At 45.2% G+C, this 17397-nt stretch overlaps 1 protein-coding gene and 1 long non-coding RNA gene across 4 annotated transcripts in view; one reads left to right on the top strand and one right to left on the bottom strand.

Annotated features, from left to right (window-relative positions):
• Positions 1–7956: 7956 nt before the first annotated feature.
• SSTR5 (somatostatin receptor 5) overlaps positions 7957–17397 on the bottom strand; it is a 9822-nt gene continuing 381 nt past the window's right edge. The window contains exons 1-2 of one of the 3 annotated variants that reach the window (XM_065031278.1): positions 17039–17231; positions 7957–9960 (exon numbers count right to left, since the gene is read on the bottom strand). In XM_065031278.1, the coding sequence (XP_064887350.1) occupies positions 8784–9896 (1113 nt within the window). In that variant the 5' untranslated portion in view covers positions 9897–9960; positions 17039–17231 and the 3' untranslated portion in view covers positions 7957–8783. Of the gene's footprint in view, positions 9961–15559; positions 16980–17038; positions 17232–17397 lie in introns of those variants that run through there. The other 2 variants (XM_005504543.3, XM_021290474.2) reach the window with 2 other exon arrangements.
• LOC135575511 (uncharacterized) overlaps positions 17187–17397 on the top strand; it is a 20801-nt gene continuing 20590 nt past the window's right edge. Inside the window, exon 1 of the long non-coding RNA XR_010466381.1 lies at positions 17187–17324. This is a non-coding gene — a long non-coding RNA (uncharacterized LOC135575511). The remainder of the gene's footprint in view (positions 17325–17397) is intronic.

Below are 17397 nucleotides of genomic sequence, written 5' to 3'. Positions count from 1 at the left end.
TCTCAGCTTTGCCTCAGACACCAGCTTAGGAGGAGTAGCCCCACACAAAGGTCAGACACACTGCACCAGCATCCCTGTGTGCACAAGGACAGGGGGAACACAACTTCTGCACTCCTGGCTTTAACCTCAGTTTAATCAGCCTATTTTTCAGGTGCCTCACTATTCCCTTCAGATAAAACTTTTCTTGGCTAATTCCAAATATGATCAAATTTTACAGAGGAAGGAGAGAAATATTCTTTGCTCTGCTAACAGGAGGCCAGATTTTAATTCTTTGCCATACATCTTCATTTCTTACAGTCCTTTTTCTTTCTGAGGCAGAGAATGGTCCTGACTGAGTTCATAAATCAAATCAGGATAAGTGGGTGGTGAAATCCACAAGCAGTTACACACTGATGCCAGTGAGACAGCCCTGCCACTCCCCCTGAACTGGGTTTTCAGGCACCAAGGAGGATGCTGGAGTAAGGAGACATCCCAAAATTACAACTGCATTGCACCTCATGAGTCAGATCTTGAAGTCCAAAAGTGCCCTCATGAGAAGGCTGGAATTGTTAAAATGTTGGCTCCCACACCACCTCCCCAACTCTCACAAATGTCTATGGAAAATAACCCCCTCACGACTGAGTTGTGAGGCAGCGGGCTTCAGTCATTTTTGTTTTGTTACCTAGAGTCTCAAGACATGCCTCATAATAAACTATGCACATACAGAATGAGCTGAGGGAAGGCAGCTGATGTTAATCACAGGCTGTGTGGAGAGAGAGAAGAAAGAGATGAAAACCTGAAATGCGTATGAGCCACAGGAGCTCTCAGAACTGCCTGTCTCGCTGCCGTCCCCCATCCCTCATGCTATGCTCTCTCATTTACATCTTTTTCAGGTAAAGACCAAACGCTTTCTTACGTTGGCCAAGGTAGTGTCAGTCCATGAGCCCTCCAAGTTGCCAAACCAAAAAACTTTGCTAAAATTCCCCTGATCAACTCCCCTTCACTGACCTCAGGGACAAATTCTCTTTTCTTCAAAGTTAAAGATTTCCTGCTGCACTTGATTTGCATGGACATGACCTGAGGAGAAAGCTTAATTCACCATGCACTGACTTTGATCATTCAGCCAAACTCTAGTGCATGATCAAAAGGGAGAGAAAACGAGAAAGTATTCAGAATTGGGTTAAAAACCAACCAACCAAGCAAACAAACAAAAAAACCACAAAAGGAGTGGTGGAGAGAGTGGCTATCCATCACCATTACTGTGTAACCAAGAGCTGTGAGAGCACTGATTTATCAATTGATAAATGTAGAGAGAAATACACACACACAAAAAACAAAATCTGAGAGCCAATTTAAGCCCAGGTGAGTGTTTAAGTAAGAAAACTTTGCTAGCTTGTCTGATTTGGACTGAAGCGGGTTCAGGAAAGGTTCACCTGGGCTGCTGCATCACCCGCAGCCACCCACAGCCAGGCAGGTGAGGTGGAACCAAGGCCAACTTTTTGGCAGCCGTAGGTGGCCCAGGTGGCCATAGGGCAGAGGTCCCAGCAGGACAGCCCTGTCCTCTTGCTGTTGCATGTGGCCGGTGCGTTCAGTGCCAACAGACACTTCACGTGCCCGTGGTTTGCCAACCGGTGAAGGCAAACCAGCCAGCTTCCTTGGAGCAATCTCAGGAGTCAGCAAATACAGAGTTAGCATCTCTGTGGGACCTCTTCTGTCAGGGTCTCAGGGTAGATGATGGATTACATGATTAATAATATGCCCCTTCTCATCATCCTTCAGAGCATAAATCTCGCTTGCAGTGGAGCAAAAGGCTGAGGAGAACAACAGCCGCACATAAATAAATGCCTTTTGCCTCAACAGGGGCATTTCAATGCTGTGGCTCAGCTTGAAATGGTTAATGGTGGCCAAGGAGATGAAATATGTTCTCTTTTGTTCTGTCATTGTGGATGGAGAGAAAAATTAATAATCCATTTCTGTTCCTAACCAAGCAGCCTTTGGAAGCCTGCTTTAGCAGGTAGTCCTGAAGCACAGCCCTTAGCTTACCTGACAGCCCCAGGTTTGAATTTTTACAGTCATCTCCCATGCTTGGGCTTTTAGGAGGGAACCTAATCCCCATCATCCCCCATGAGAAATGTATAGATGGGGTCAAAGTCCTCTTTAATGTGGCAGGAAAATAGATCATGTGGAAGGAGGAAAAGGTGTTAAGCCAGGTTTCTTCCCAGCCTTGAACCAGACTGCAGATAGAACTAAAATAATTCCTTCTTTCAACAGTTCAAAGCATCTACAAAAACCTTCCCTGTATCCCAGAACACCCTTCCTCCTTCACCCATCATTACAGACATTACCCTGCTTGTTGCTGCCATCCCTTTAAATTTGCAAGCCCTTTTGTCCCTCATCAAGCTATGCATAATTGCTCCAATTAGAAGCATCAGCTGGCAAAGGTCACCCAGCCAGAGATGGACCTGCAAGTCTCAGGTGTCTTGCACCCCTTAAACCTCTCTTAATTGTTTTCTTAATGGTTTAATTCATTAAAGGGATGATCTAATTGCAGGTAGCATTTATTCACTGTCATCCTTCTGCTAAATGAAAGGAGACAGTCATTGATCATGTCCAGTACCTTTGGCCTTCACTGAAATGTCGGAAAGGCAAAGAGGTCACGGTGGCAGGGAAGGGCCTGCATGGGTGAGACGTTGCAGCCGCACTCCTGAAACCAGGTGCCTAAGATGTACCTGGCATTAGTTACAAGGCTTCAGCTTTACTATGTGAGCTGTTTGATCCTTGCAGCTGTTTGACATCTAAAGAGTCATTATCCACTCTCAGCTTCTCTTTTTCTGATTGTCACATCAGCGCTGCAATTGGGGACAATTTGCAGCTGTTGTAACTCTCTGAAAGGCACCGAAGCAAGGCTGGGGCCAAACTGATCTCTGCTTCTCTTCCTCCCCAGCACTTGAAGGTAAGAGGGACTGTGCCACATAAAGAAAATATCTTCTCACTCCTGGACTGCAGTGCAAGACTGATCTTGCTCCTCAGTGAGTACATGTCAGTAATTCCTGCTGTTTGCAGCCACTAGTGAAGTTGTGAGTGCAGCCTTGAGGTCTAGCCAGAGCAAGACCCAACCATTTCAGTTTATACTCTTTCTTCCCCACTATGTTTTGTATCTTTAAAAGAGAGTGCATCAGGCAGCCAGCGAAACTGTGACTGTTGTGGTATCTGATGATGGTGGCTTAGAATGGTCATGCTTTTCTTCCAGTGACACCCCCAAGGACCATTGAGCAGTTACTGGCTTGAGCAGTTACTCTGGATTGTCTCAAGGGCAGGAGAAAATACAGTCTGACTCGGTTGCTTTGGCTTTCTCTGATAAGGAACAGCCCCATATTTTTGGAGCACACCTGGGCTGAGAGGGAGATGAGTTAGTCTGGCTGAAAACCTGCTGTGTCCTCTGCTCAATCTATTTCAACAGAGATTCTGCTCTAATGCAAACAAGGAGCATGCCTAATTTTTTTTATGTATATAAAGAGATTTTGGCAAAAAAACAATTTGCTGCCTTTTTTTTTATGTTACTTTAGCAACAGAAATGAGATATTTCTCACAGATCACGCTACCGCTTTATAATCCTTTCTGTCTTTTCACAGCACAGTCAGTCATTTATTTGCCAGTCATTAGCAACCAGCAGAGAATAAAATCAATCAATACTATTTAGATAAGTCATGGTTGGTTTTAAAACAGGGGCAGAGTCCCTCCCCTGGCTGTGCTTTGAAATCAGTCACCGTTCAACCTGGTAGACACAGGTTGATAACTCACCCGCTGAAGGTCTTGGGTGCTGTGGCCCTTTCGGTGAGAGTGACCTTGCCCCGACAGACAGGATGGTAGCAAAGCTCCAAACAAATTGCTGAAGAATAAAACCTGCATTGACATGGGATGCAAAACATCTTGTAAAAGCCCAAAGTGCCTGGCTATACTGGTGATTTGCAGGGAGGAGGAAAGAAAGGATTTATTTTTCTTTTAAATTGTTAATTCAGACAAGCAAAGGGGTTTGAGGAGGTCTGAGTGAGATGCCTCGACGTGTGAAGCCAAGCAGCACGCTGCTCATGTAGGTCTGTGTCGAGGGCAAGAAATGTGCCCATGGCTCGGAGATAGGGAGGGAAATTGCGGATGAGGCTGAGTGTGATCGAACATGGACCACGACAGATAAGACACAGCATAGATCAGGGGCAAGTCTGACTACAGAAGGACTGAGACAGGCAGCTGGGGTTTCATTTCTATTTCAGCATTCATGATGCCAAAGACCCTGCTTAATGCTGTATGCTGAAATGCAATTTCATGTGCTTCAGTGATGTGATTTCCCAAGGCTTTACCCAGATTTCATTCCTCCTTTCCTGTCACTGTGTACAAATCACATGCATTTTCTTCCCAAAATAAAAATATCGTTTCTAGCCTATGTTGCACACATGTATATTACCCCTAAGTGCTGGCAAAAGTTATCTGCCTCATATTCTCTTTGCCTAATTGATATTGTGCCTGGCGAGCATTGCATGATTGGTGCCTGTGACACTGAGTACTTACCTGGGTTTCACAGGGTATGGTTTAGCACCGCTTAGTGTCACCGTCCTGGCCATGCCACTGATGGATGGTATGTTAACATGCTGGATGGTCCATCAAGGCCTGCTTTGTGTGATCTATTTAATTCTCTTTGCCCCAAGAGAGACAGACTAAAACCCAATCTTCTTTCAAAGTGGTCCCTCTCGGAGAGTGTAATGACAAACTGGGTCACAGGGCACAGAGCAAGCTGCACATTTTCTGGAGATGCATTGTCAGTGAGAGTCACCTGATTGTCCATCTAGCACAGCTTTTACCAGCAGAAACCCCGCCTGAATAAGGGAACAGAGGCTTATGTCAGAGACAAAACAATGGATGCACCAGATCTTATCCTTTTCCTAAAAAGTGACTGTTCCTACAAGAACTCAACGAAACTGATATAAACTCTGTGGTGCTGGCAACAAACACACACACATTGTGATGGGACTTTCAAATCTCTCTGCCACGTAGGACAGGTGTGAGAAAGGAAGCACTGAGTTAGTTTTACAGGCAGAAAACTTTGCAGATCACAACCTGCCTGCGATGTTGTGACATTAAAACGAGGAACTGAACCAAGATCTGTGGAGTCCCGAGTTGACACCATAAGCATGAGCCCATGTTTTCCTTACAGAGAGTGTGTGACAGAACAGAGTCATCCCTTCCTCATTAGTTCCCTTGTTTGTATGGGAACATATTGCATTAATTTAAATGTGTTTGCAAATAAGAATTCCTTCTGAAATGCACATTTATTCATTCACTGGAGCGTGACCATTACTGTCTCCTTAGTAAATAAAATTAGTTTTGATTCTTTTTAAATTAGAAAACAAATCAGTCATTAGCCTGATGGAAAGGTTTTTTTCAATCTCATGGGTAAATGCTGCACACATTTTTAAAATGTTTTATTTATTTTTTCATGGCAAATTAATAGAAGCCAAGCCCAGCTCCCGTGCTGTAAGTCAGGAAAGGAATCAGAAAGAAACTCAAAAACTTCTGAGTTTTTTCAGATTCTGATGCCATTCTCTCCTGCAAGGAGTTAATCTTCAGTGCTTCATCAAGACCAGTTTCCTTTGAAATCAAAAGAAAGTGGATCCTTGGCTTGATCACACTTCACAGCATCCTTTGTGTCTTTCTGATCATCACTTGTGGTCAGAGCATCAAGTGAATCATTAAAAAAAAGAACAAAAAGTGATTAGCAAGGAATAACCCTTCATCATGGACCTGAAATTTGGTTTCACACTGAAGTCAGTGCTGATTTGCTCCACTTCTCTTCAGTCTTGGGGTAGGAATAAGCTCTGGGGCTAGCTAGGGTGCACCACCACAGCAACAACCAGATTACTTGAGGACAGGCAAACGATTTTGGGGGTTGTTTCATTCAATGCATAAATTGCAACCTTTGTCCAGAATGTTTTATCAGAGGAAAGTGAAGACAAACTCTGTAGCATAAGGCTGAAGACCAGTAGATGATTAGTGCATAGTAACTCTACACAACACGTGCTGACCCGACTCTGAGTCAGAGGAAAGAACAGAGAAATATCACTGTGTACACAAAGAGCTCGTATTTTGCACTAAACCTCTCCCTCTACGGTAAAAGATGATGCTTTTGGTAGCACAATATTAATGTTTATGAAGTGTATTGGCACAAAGTGCTGTTGGCTTTTCTTTCCAGCATGTTATAAAATCATCATGGAAAGAAAACCAGAGTATCCCTGATGCACCAGATTATTGTTACACTGGTGTCTCCTGATACTGCACCAGATTAACGTGACAGAGCAATAAAACTCTGAATCTTCATTTATCACACCTCTTTAGTGATCTCCCATGCTCAGAGAAGTTTGAAATGAATATTGGTTTTTTCCCTGAAGAGAAAATAAGAAGTTATCCAGAAATCATCAATATTTCAACTCTGCCAATTTTTACTCGTGTTAGTCTTGTGAGTATTCTTCAGCTCTTCTGTGTTCTTACCTAACCCACTGAGGAGGTTTTTTATTTTCCTTGCTTTTGAAGTTAGTTCCTCCATCTGCTTCTAGTTACATTGCTGAATCTCTAAATGTGTGACTTATTGTAGCAATGTGTTTTTATTTTTCTGTTAAAGTCCCTGTGGGTCTGATACACCTACAGTTTGGAAGATGTCTAAAAGAGGTGTACTATCCCGGGATAAATACCTGGAGGGACATTTTGCATTTGTTACCTACCCTCTGTCCTCAAACCATTATTCCAAGTCTGCAGATGGTTTCATCTCACTCCAAATTCCTCCATCTCTCTTCTGGCAAACGAGTATCCATCTTGCAATCTTTTCACATCATACATGAGTCTCTGCACCACCTATAAGTTTATTTTAAATATAAGAGGCTAAGTGTGAGACTATAGTTCCTTGTATATTTTAATTCTGTTGGTGGTGCTGCCAGTCTCAAGCGTATCAAAGGTTTCAGTGCTGTTGTGTGCACTTGCTTCAAGATTATCAGGAATCCTTCATATTCCCCAAGTGAAATGATTTATCTTAAAAATGAAGACTGAGATACCCAGCAGCCCTTCTCTCAGGCAGCCTTAGGAAAATCCTAGCAAGGACTGGCAGTGATGTCACCCATCCCCTCTGGTCCCCAGCACTTTGCCTTCTCCAGAACTGAAAGATTCCTAAATCTTGCTCTGGAATTTCAACTATTCCCTGCTCAAAACTGTGTCTTACTACTCCCATAGCAAATACAAATACGTCATATAGCTGGTAGAGCAACCAGCTTTGCTCAGCTTTGCTGTTAGTGTAGACAATGCTCTGGTTTCTTCATTCTGCTAATTTTCCCTGTGCTTAAGAGCCCAGAGGATAAGGCTGATGATAGGCCATGGTATAGATGTACTCAGCAACACATTTTGAGTTGAATTCTTCATCCCTGCACTTCTCCAGAGCAAGCCACCAATGCTGCATACCTGGGGCACCCTCCCTCTGTGAGAGCATGAATTATTACTGCTGCTTGAAAAATGATCTGTGAACTAAAATGGGTTTTTCTAATTCTGTCACTGGAGAAGAACTTCTGTCTAATCAACTGGAGCTGGCAGAGATGTCATAAAGGCCTGCACTAATTACTCCACTTGTCTCAAGAACTGATAAGGGAGTTGATTTATGTCTGGAACAGCCTGATAATTCCGGAAATCATAGATATTGCATGACTTAATTAATCAATGTAAACCTAGTCATGCTGTGATTTTGGATTAAGGGCCGTGGTACGATGCAGGCACAGTGACTTTCCTTTTGGTGGCTGATGAACAGAGCTTTGTAGGTCCCTGTACTTGGTCCTACCGTACCAAACTATCCTGCATCTGCAATGATTTAAGCATCAAAGACTCAGCTGTGTCTTTTTGCTGCAGTGCCTGGCAGTGCTTGGTGAAGCCATGAAACGGATAGGCAGAAGGGGATTGAACTTGTTTTAATTTCTGAAAATGCGGTTTATATTCACATTCATACTTACATTCAGAACCAATAAATATACACAACAGCTTTCCAGGACTTCACAATCATTGTCACTTACATAATAATAAAGTAGTTACATTACATTTTATATGCAGTTTGGTTTAGAATGTGAAAGTGTTATGAATACATTGAATCTTTTCAACAAATGTTTTCCCAGTCTTGTTTTCATTCTTTCCTATTGTGTTTGAAAGAATGCTGAATACTATGAATCTCTTCTATGGGTCAATCATGGTAAAACAATGTAAATGGACTACACAGCACTCTATAACCATGGCTTATACACAATTTTAAGATCAGTGCTGTGGTCTTTTTTGTATGAAACGCCCTCTTAAGAAATAGTGTTTTTCTTTTAAGAAATCCCCTTGAAGACTTCCAAAGATATTATCTGAGCTGTTTTCTGCTTTGAGCTGATCCCAACAGTGCAAAGCAGCCATGAACTCAGCTTTATAAGGTAGTTAGAACAGGTTTAGTGTTGTTTTGCATCATTAGAGCATTACAAAGCCAGCAGTGTGTACCAGCAAATCAGTTGCCTAGAGTACAAAAAGCGGTAACACACATCTGACTTGGCTAAAACACCGTAAGAACTTCACAGAGCCCAGTATATCCCATAACACTTTTAGCTGGGAAAGGGAGAAGATTGAAGAGAAGTCTATGTACATTCATTTGAGCTTGTGAGTCTCCAGATTTCAGCTTTGCTATGAATTTGTCTCTCCTTTAAGTCCTCAAGTTCTCCAGGTCTACAAGTGCTTTGTGGTACCAAACCATGCCATTAGACCTTGCTGGTCTGCATATGTCCATTGACTTCATTATTTCTCTGGGGTAACATTGATTCCTGCAAGCGGCTGCTGTTCTCTTGCCTGTGTTCAATGGGGTCACCATCCTCTACACCATTGCCCTTGCGGAGGCAAAGGACTTTTTGAAAACTCTGCTTGAAGTTGTCAGAAAGAAATCCATAAAGAATGGGGTTGGCACAGCTGTTTGCGTAGGACAGGACCACCACGAAGAAGTACACCCCTACCAACACAGGGTCTTCTGGCAGTATAAATATCAAATTGACAATGTTCATCATGTAAAATGGGAGCCAGCAAAACACAAAGACCACTACAATGATCACCACCATCCTGGTCACCTTCCTCTCTGATCTCCTGCGCCTTGTAGACCCAACTCGGATCCCTGAAGATTTGACTTTAATCACGATCAGCAAGTAGCAGAGACAGATCACCAACAAAGGACCAAAAAATCCAAGGACTGATGTGTAAATGATGAACGCTGCTGACCAGATGTTGACAGGCTCTGGCCAGTTCATGTTGCAGGTGTGAAAGTCTTCCTGCACATCCGAAAAGATGATGACTGGAAGCACCACCAAGAACGAGACTGTCCAGACAGTCACACTGATGAGCTTGGCCACCCTGGGACGTCTCCACTTGGTTGATTTAATGGGATGAACTACTGCCAGGTAGCGGTCCATGCTCATCACAGTCAAGCAAAAAATACTAGTGAATTGGTTAATACCATCTACAGTCATAACCAGCCTGCACAAAAAGGAGCCAAAAGGCCAGTAGGAGATGGCATTCTGGGTGGCCAAGAAGGGCAGGCCCAGCATGAAGAGTACATCAGCAATGGCTAAATTCAAGATGTATATGTTGGTGACAGTTTTCATCTTGGCATAGCGCAAAACCACATAAATGACCAACGTGTTGCCACTGAGTCCAACTGCACATACGAGGAGGTAACAGATGGGAATCAGGACTTTGTGGATGTATTTGAATGGAGCCTGCTCTGAGAGTGTCCCATTCTCTGTCACGTTTGTCAGCAGTGAGGAATTCACATCACTGGAACTTGCTTCTGGGCTAAATGTGTTGGAAAAATATAAAGGATCCATAACTTTTACTCCTCCGTTTTTCTTTTAGGGCTAAGAGAGATTAAACTTCATGGGCATCTTGTTCCTAGAAAGAAAAGAAAAAAAGAAAGGAAGAAAAAGAGAGAAAGAGTAAATTCAAAGTAAACTAAGTTTTACACATGATTTAATTTTCTATCTATAGTCAGAATTTGTATTTGAATTATGCAGTTAGCACATGTGATGAGATCAAGGCCTGAACAAAGGAATCACACAATGGGAGAGTCCAAGTGCTCATCCCTAGATGGTGGTATCTGTCTAATTTTCACAAGCTCCAAGCAGTGGGGTCAGGGCTCTGTGTGACTGTGAGGATGGGGGGCTGCACAGCAGTAACACAACATGTGTCCCATCATGAAATGCAAGCGAGAGGAGAGAGGGTTACGGCCACCATATTTCATTGAAGCTTTCCTGCAGAGGAGTCTGAACACCCTGACAAGTTTACCATTGGAGTCCAAAACCTGCTAGTAACAAGTCCAGTCCTTCCTCCACTGATGAGAAATTCCTGCATATGTCCTGTGCTGCTTTGCAAACAAACTTTACCATTCGGCTGTCTCGCTCTCCTTAACCTGTCATACACACGTTTTCTTCTCTTGTGAAATCAAGGAGCAAGGGGGATAATACCTTCTGTGTCCCAGCTTGCACAAAAATACACAAATCCAGAACCCACCTTTTCTTCTAGATTTCTGTCTGAAAACTGGCACAAAAAATGTTAGAAGACAATTTTTTAAAGACTCTGACCAAATAGCACGTACAAATCAGATGGAAAGCACAGACATTTTGGCATTTGTGCCAAAAGCTTTGAATTCCAATTTGATGCAATTCTGCTCTCATAGAGTCATTCAGGTTGGAAAAGACCTGTAAGATCATCACATCCAGATGTTAACCCAGCACTGCCAAGTCCACCACTAAACCCTATCCCTAAGCACCATATCTACACATCTTTTAAATATAATGCTTCCAGGGTTGGTGACTCAGTCACTTCCCTGTCACCAGCAGAAGGTGCCTGGAGAGGCTCAGGGTCTGACTCAGCACCGTCTCACTCACCGGTACAAGCTCCAGGTGCTTTTAGAATCCAGAACCAAAGATAGTACCTGACTCTTTGTATCTAAAGCTCCACTGTGATGTTTCACAGGTCTCCGTGTTTACACAGAAACAGTCTCAGCTTGATATATTCAAATGCCACTTACTGCCTGGCACAACCAATTGAGAACCTCCAGGGAACATCAGCAGCTGTGTAGGTGGGGAAACCGAACCCTCCATAACAATTGACATAACGCAAGGGAAAAAAAAGGATCAATGAACTCCAAGACAAAAAGGACCATGCCTGAGAACACTTTTCCATTGGGTCAAGCCACGTGCACGCAGATGTGAAGAGACTGCAATGGAAAGGAACAAGCTGTTCCTTTTCCATCTCTCAAGACTATTCTTCTGCTAGTCTTCCTGAATTCCTCTCCTCTTAACCTGAAGTGTGTATTTGTCTAAGAAACACCTTTCTTTTGCAAGAAATCCAAACTGCAGTGGGTAGCTTCAGGACACAGACAGCTGAACAGATTTGGTGTTCGAATATATTTTATTAGGCAACCTGAAAAGGCTTGAAAATTTCCAGCGCTCTTTCTGTGGCATGCTTGATTCACACAAATATTTTTTTTCCCTCTGTCTGGGGTGTTTAGTAGGTATTTATAAAGCTTTCCACTATAAAAAAAAAAGGTAAAGCATCTGCTACAAAAGAGTGAAGATTCAAAACATCAGTTTGTCCCAAGATCTCTGCCAAGGCTGGGCAGCAGACTGTGGGGAAGATGCTCAAGGAAGATGTACCCATCAGCTTTTGTTCCCATTGCCTGATGGTTGGCTTTGCATAATAAGCTGGGGGCATGAGTGTGGATTAAAAAACATCCAACCCACATTACACCCATGCCTTTCAAGCAAAAGCAAAATTCAGTGTCATGTAAACATGCAAAAGAGTCATCTCCAAGAGGAATGCAAACACCTCCATGAGCTGGTTTCTGTGCTTTCTTTTTGGGTGAGAAAAACTGCAGTGGGTGAGAGTAGAAGTCCCTCCAGCTACCCATAGTAATCATAAATATACTGTTCTGATTTGGAAATGTGCAGATGGGAAGTAGGTGTCTCACATGTAACTCCATGACTGGAAGGAGATGTACCAGAGAACTCAGAAATCCAGGGTGGCTGGGATGGTAAAGCTGAGAGAGCTGCCAAAGCTGAGACAAATGCTGGCTGGAAGATGGAGATGAGAAAGGGACAGGTGGGATCTGCAGGTTCTGAATATGTTTCTGCGGTGTTTGGGGTTTAAATATTGCAGCCATGGACTCGCTGCAAGAGTCGTGGTTGTCCCTGACAGCAGGGAGAGGTCAGCTGAGACCATGGTCCTGATGAATTATATAGGACTACACTTAGTGCTGACGTAACAAAAGGCAAGCTCAAGTTCCGGTCAAAGAATAGACCTTTACATTCTGTTCTGGCACTAAATTTAAATTACAAAGTTGTATTAAAACTATTTATAGGGGAAATCTGGGAGACGCCAAAGCAGCACCACACTCCTCTTGGGCTGCAAGGGTTTGGATGTTTGGAAGATTGAATTTGCTTGCAACCCAGATGCTGCGTGACCCAGCTGGGAAGAATATAAAGGAAATGGGTGGTGTGATGGGACAGCTGGTGTTTATAAACTCATATTCATGGAACTGCATCTTTGCGACAGAGTATCATACTGAGACTGGGAAGGCTCTTATCTCCAAGAGCAGTCCAGACCAGCTCAGCAACACCCAGGCTGGGCCAAAAAGAAAAAAAAATGTCCTGAAACCTCAAAAATAGGAGGATAGTAAAAAGAACCGGAGCTGTCACTCTGTAGGGGAAGGTCAGGAAACAGTGTCACCTGTGCCTCTCATCCTAGTGCCATAAAAAAATGAGAATGGACATTCTTCTTCTAAAGGTACCTCCTTCTTCCCAGTATATATCCTTGAAATTGCTGATTGTGGAAATTACACAGCAAGTTCTTCAAGCCTGTTGCTCCTTTCACCACATTTAGAGTTCCAGCCTTGGGAGGAGTAGTGAGGAAGAGGAGTTCCTTTATGTGGCACCTTCAAAGTTCTTCTCACCCTGAAGACAACCTACTGCACAAAACCCCTGCTTGCCAACGTCCTCAGGTTCTTCCAGACATCTATTGCTCAAATTCCTGATGCACCCACAGGTTTTTCTTGAGGAACCTTTGTGTCTTCCATGGAGGAACGCAGCTCTTGCAGGCTCCTTCAACAGCAACCATGACGGTCCCCTGCTGCTGCTGAGCTGTCCCCAGGAGCCAGTGACACCTCAGGCTGCTGCTTTAGTATTACATTGCTAAGGCTCTCATGCAAAGTCTTTAGTTTCCTCCTCTGGCGAGAGCCTGCAGGCTGGCAGCACCAGCAAGGACCTGCCATCATGTGAACAGCTCCCATACTCCAGCTGGGGATGTGCCGTGCACAGTGTCATCCAGACCTAAAAGCTGAGCCCAGGTCTCCAGAGTCCCTATTCAGTGCTTTAGCCACTAAGCCATTGAAACCTTATTGCCTTTGCTTTGTAGCCACCGGTATTTTGGGATTCATTATGGCATGGCAACAACAAAAAAACCATAAACAGTTGCCAAACGGTGTTTCACTGTCCGTCTTTGGTGGGCATCGGAGATTTTCCCTCTGTCTAGCAGATAGCTTGCTGCTCACCAGCACAATTTTGCCTGAACTTATATTGCCACTAGAGCAGTTAATGACTATGAACCTCAACAAAGGATGACTACATATAATTAAGGCATGCTGACTGATATCTTATACACCTGTTTTGGTATTCTTAATTAATGGATTAATAAAATAAAAACATCTAGGGGACTTTATCTCATCCAGATTTTTTTCACGTTTGTGTTTGATCTCCAACACTTCATACGGGTATACTTTATAAATTATGTGCTTTCTGCTTAAAACACATGAACCAAAAAGGATGATGGAGTTAAGAGCATAGATCCAGAGTAATCACTAGTGTAATTTTAAGTTCTTTTACAGAGCAGTACCCTGGAAAAAAAAAATATATATAGGCATCCACTGCAGCTGAACAAGCCTGGCTGGCTGTGTCCTTGTGCAAGAAAACCGAGAGAAGAAATAGCAGAGATGTTGTGGTACAAACCATTCTGCTTAGAAAAAGATATTGAGCCTTTGTGAAAACTTCTCCTGCAGCTACCCTGAACAAACATGCTTTTGCTGGGCACAAGAGCAGGTATCCATCTGACAGCACGAAGCAGCCCATCAGTGACTGAAATGTCATCACAACATAAGGAAGAACAAACCTTAAAACTGTCCAGGCAGATCAAGGTCGAAATTCTTCCTGGCTGTGGTTTTACAATAGCAAAGCAAAAATAACTCTAGAAAGTGCATTGTATCTGACTACAGCTGGATATAGCTAGGATCAAGAAGGAATTACATAAAGAAACCCAATTTTATGAGTCAAGGTTTGATCTTGCTGCCTATTTACTACTGGAATCATAATTCTCTCTTATGCAGCATCAAACATTATTGCTGTGAAGATAATTATGGCAACAGAAGGGCAGATTACCGCTTCCAGGTGCAGAATAACTAGCAGGAATAGATAAAATGGTAATCCAGACAGATATGCTTTTAAAACAGATGGCTTCGGTAATAATGGGGAGAAAAGCACCTGGATAAGCATCCCAGAACTATTAGTAGCAGCAGAACTTCATATTCTCCCCTCAGCCCCATGGAGTTGGCTGCAAGGTATTAGTGGAGCAACTTGCTGTAATGAAGCAAAGAAAAACTCTCCTGGTCCTTTAGTAAATTTGCCCCTTTGGGGACGAATGTTCGTCACCCGAACAAATGCATTTGCACGGATGGAGCAGGCAGAGCCGAGGGTTGCTGCTCATGGAGGGGGAGAGGAGGGAGGTGATGATGGGAGCGTTGGTGTGACCTGATAGAGCAGCTCCAAAATAACACAAACACCCAGGCAGGGCTCTGGGGGAGGAGGAGGGAAACGTAGCATCCTGCCAAGACCTACTTCAACTTCTTACAGTTATAATAATGTTCTTACACCAAACCAGCAGCTTCCTGAGAGCACAGAAACCTCACCGTGTCATATAAAAAATTCTTGGTTTTCCACGTTCCCTGCCCTATTTCACCACCTGGGATAGAAAAGCAAAAGGATGCAGTTCAGGTAGAAACTTTCTCCTTGTTAAGATGTACCATTTGATATTCCTCAGTGTGTGTTTCTCACTCAAAAAAACACAGAATGATTGATTTGCCTCTAGAGAAGACAGAACAAAACAGCTTTCTTGCACTCAGTTGGTTTTCTGTTTTGACTGGTTGAATTGCTACTAAACACTGATCAATGGAATTCAAAATTGAATAATGGCTTGCCACTTTTAGCACTATCAAAATATTTAGGAACTATATTTTCAAGCTGGCAACACTTTGTTACCACCCTGCTCAGGCCAGCCCAGTGTTTCCTAGAGCGCAGAGAGGTTACCTGATACTTGGTCCTATTTTTAGTTTGCAAACAAACAGCCTATAAAACACTTGCTTTTGCCAAATATTTGGTAAATGCTTTTTTTTTTTTTTCCCCCAGGCACATTTCAGGCTCTGTTATGCACAGAGATTACTCACTTTGGCTGAGCTGGTCCTGTCACACAGTCCTGTAAATCACATGCTACTGCTTTTGCTCCCAGATCAGTTGATTTAAGCATCTTCAGGCAGAGGAAAGTGAGGAGCCCGACAGCCCCGTGCTCACACCCAGGCAGGGATGGCTGGGGCTGAAGTCCAACAACTGTGCTGACACATCACTGTAACCAGGGGGTTTTACCAAAATGTTTCTCTTCTCCCCTCTCTTCTCTTCAATCCATTGACAACAACTGATTTCAGGGACCGGACAGATTCAAAGACAATTCAGTTGAGGAACATTAGCCATGGGCTGTGTATTCCCAGGCTGAGGGAGAGCTGGAACAACCACAGATCCCCTTGGCTCAGGGATCCCCTTCCAGGTGGGAGCCCCAGGTAGCTCAGTAACGGCTTCTCTTGCTGCACAAAGCGAAGCAGCTCCAGGAGAGGAACCTCAGGGGCATCTCCTAAGATGTGGGGTCTCTGACTCAGACCCACCCCACACCAGCCATGCAGATCCACCCCAGCCACGAAGACCTGGTGACAGGGTCCCTCAGGAGCTGGGATTCCCAACATAAGCACTGACAGACTGGTCCCAGCAACCTACATACTGGCTGCCTGGTGTGACCTGCATGTCTCCTCCCCTCCTAAACTATAAAAAGTCTGTAGTCTGCCCCAACACAAGCCTGCAAGTTCAAAACGCCTGAGCTGGGTTGTTCTTCCCCTGCCCTCCAGTGCAAAGCTCCGGGCACAGGGAACAAGCCGTGCTCGGTTCTGCAGGTGCTGGGAGCTGCAATAAGCCAGCGAGGCACACGGACACGCGGTGCTACTTCCAGCCCAGTCTGATGGTGACTCCCAGGACTTTGCATTGACCTTGACCATTCACTTCTTGCTGACCGTCCTTGGACACACCCAACCCCCTGCCCTTCCCTCCCGTGTTTTAGGAGTGAGAAGCGTCATGCACTCAGCTCTGCCCCCCCATGGTTTTCTGTGCCCCCGTCCCACCTTGTGCCAGGCTGGGCAGCACGCGGGGCTCCGCCACCTTTTTGGGTCGTGGTGGGGCTGGGGCAGCGCCGAGCGGGTGGCGACTCGGGCTGTGCCTGCGCATCCCTCCCGCAGGTGCCTTTCTCCTCCCTTTCAAGCGGCCGCTTTAAAGCCCCGGGAAGGATTGTCCTGCTTTAGCCACCGGATCCGTGCCCGACCAGCGGCTCCTCTCCCCGCCATCCCTCCGGCCGGGATGGGGTCCCTCCGCTCTCCAGCAGCAAAAACCCCGTAAGAAGGAAAAAACTCGGAGGGGCCGCTTGCTTCGGGGAAGCCACAAACGGGACCGAGGGCTCCTGTGCTTCATTCGTCCCAGAGAGCCCCCTAAAACGCTTTGCAAAGCCCCAGCCTGCCCCATCCCCATGCCTCCTGCCTCTCCCCCAATCCCTTTAGGATCCCCCAGCCCCGCTTGCTGTTCCCTTCTCTCCCCCCCCCAGCAGTGATTACCTGCAGCTCCAGGGACTCCTCTCCGCCTGGCAGAGGAATGAACCGCCCTCTCCCCACGGGCTGCCGTGCTGCTCCGCCTGCAGCCCCCAACCCCCCGGGCCGGGCGCGCACCCCGAGCTCCGCCGCTTCCCTCCGGCTGCGGGCGGGGACCGCGGCCGCTCCCCCGGGGAGGAGGGACGGGGCTGCCGCCCGGGGGGGGCCGGAGCGGAGCAGCGAGAGGGGAGGGTGCCGCAGCCCGGGAGGGGACAGCCTGGGGCCACCCACTCTGCCGAAAGTTGGGCTGGAGGTAGGAAGCCGTCGGTGCTGGAGGGAGCAGCCGTCCGTCGGGATGCTCTGCCCCCCTCCCCGGGATGCCTGTG

The sequence above is a fragment of the Columba livia genome, chromosome 15 (assembly GCF_036013475.1).
Source record: "Columba livia isolate bColLiv1 breed racing homer chromosome 15, bColLiv1.pat.W.v2, whole genome shotgun sequence".
NCBI lineage: Eukaryota > Metazoa > Chordata > Aves > Columbiformes > Columbidae > Columba > Columba livia.
Note: the sequence above shows the minus strand (reverse complement) of the source record. Positions and strands in the feature narration are given on the sequence as shown.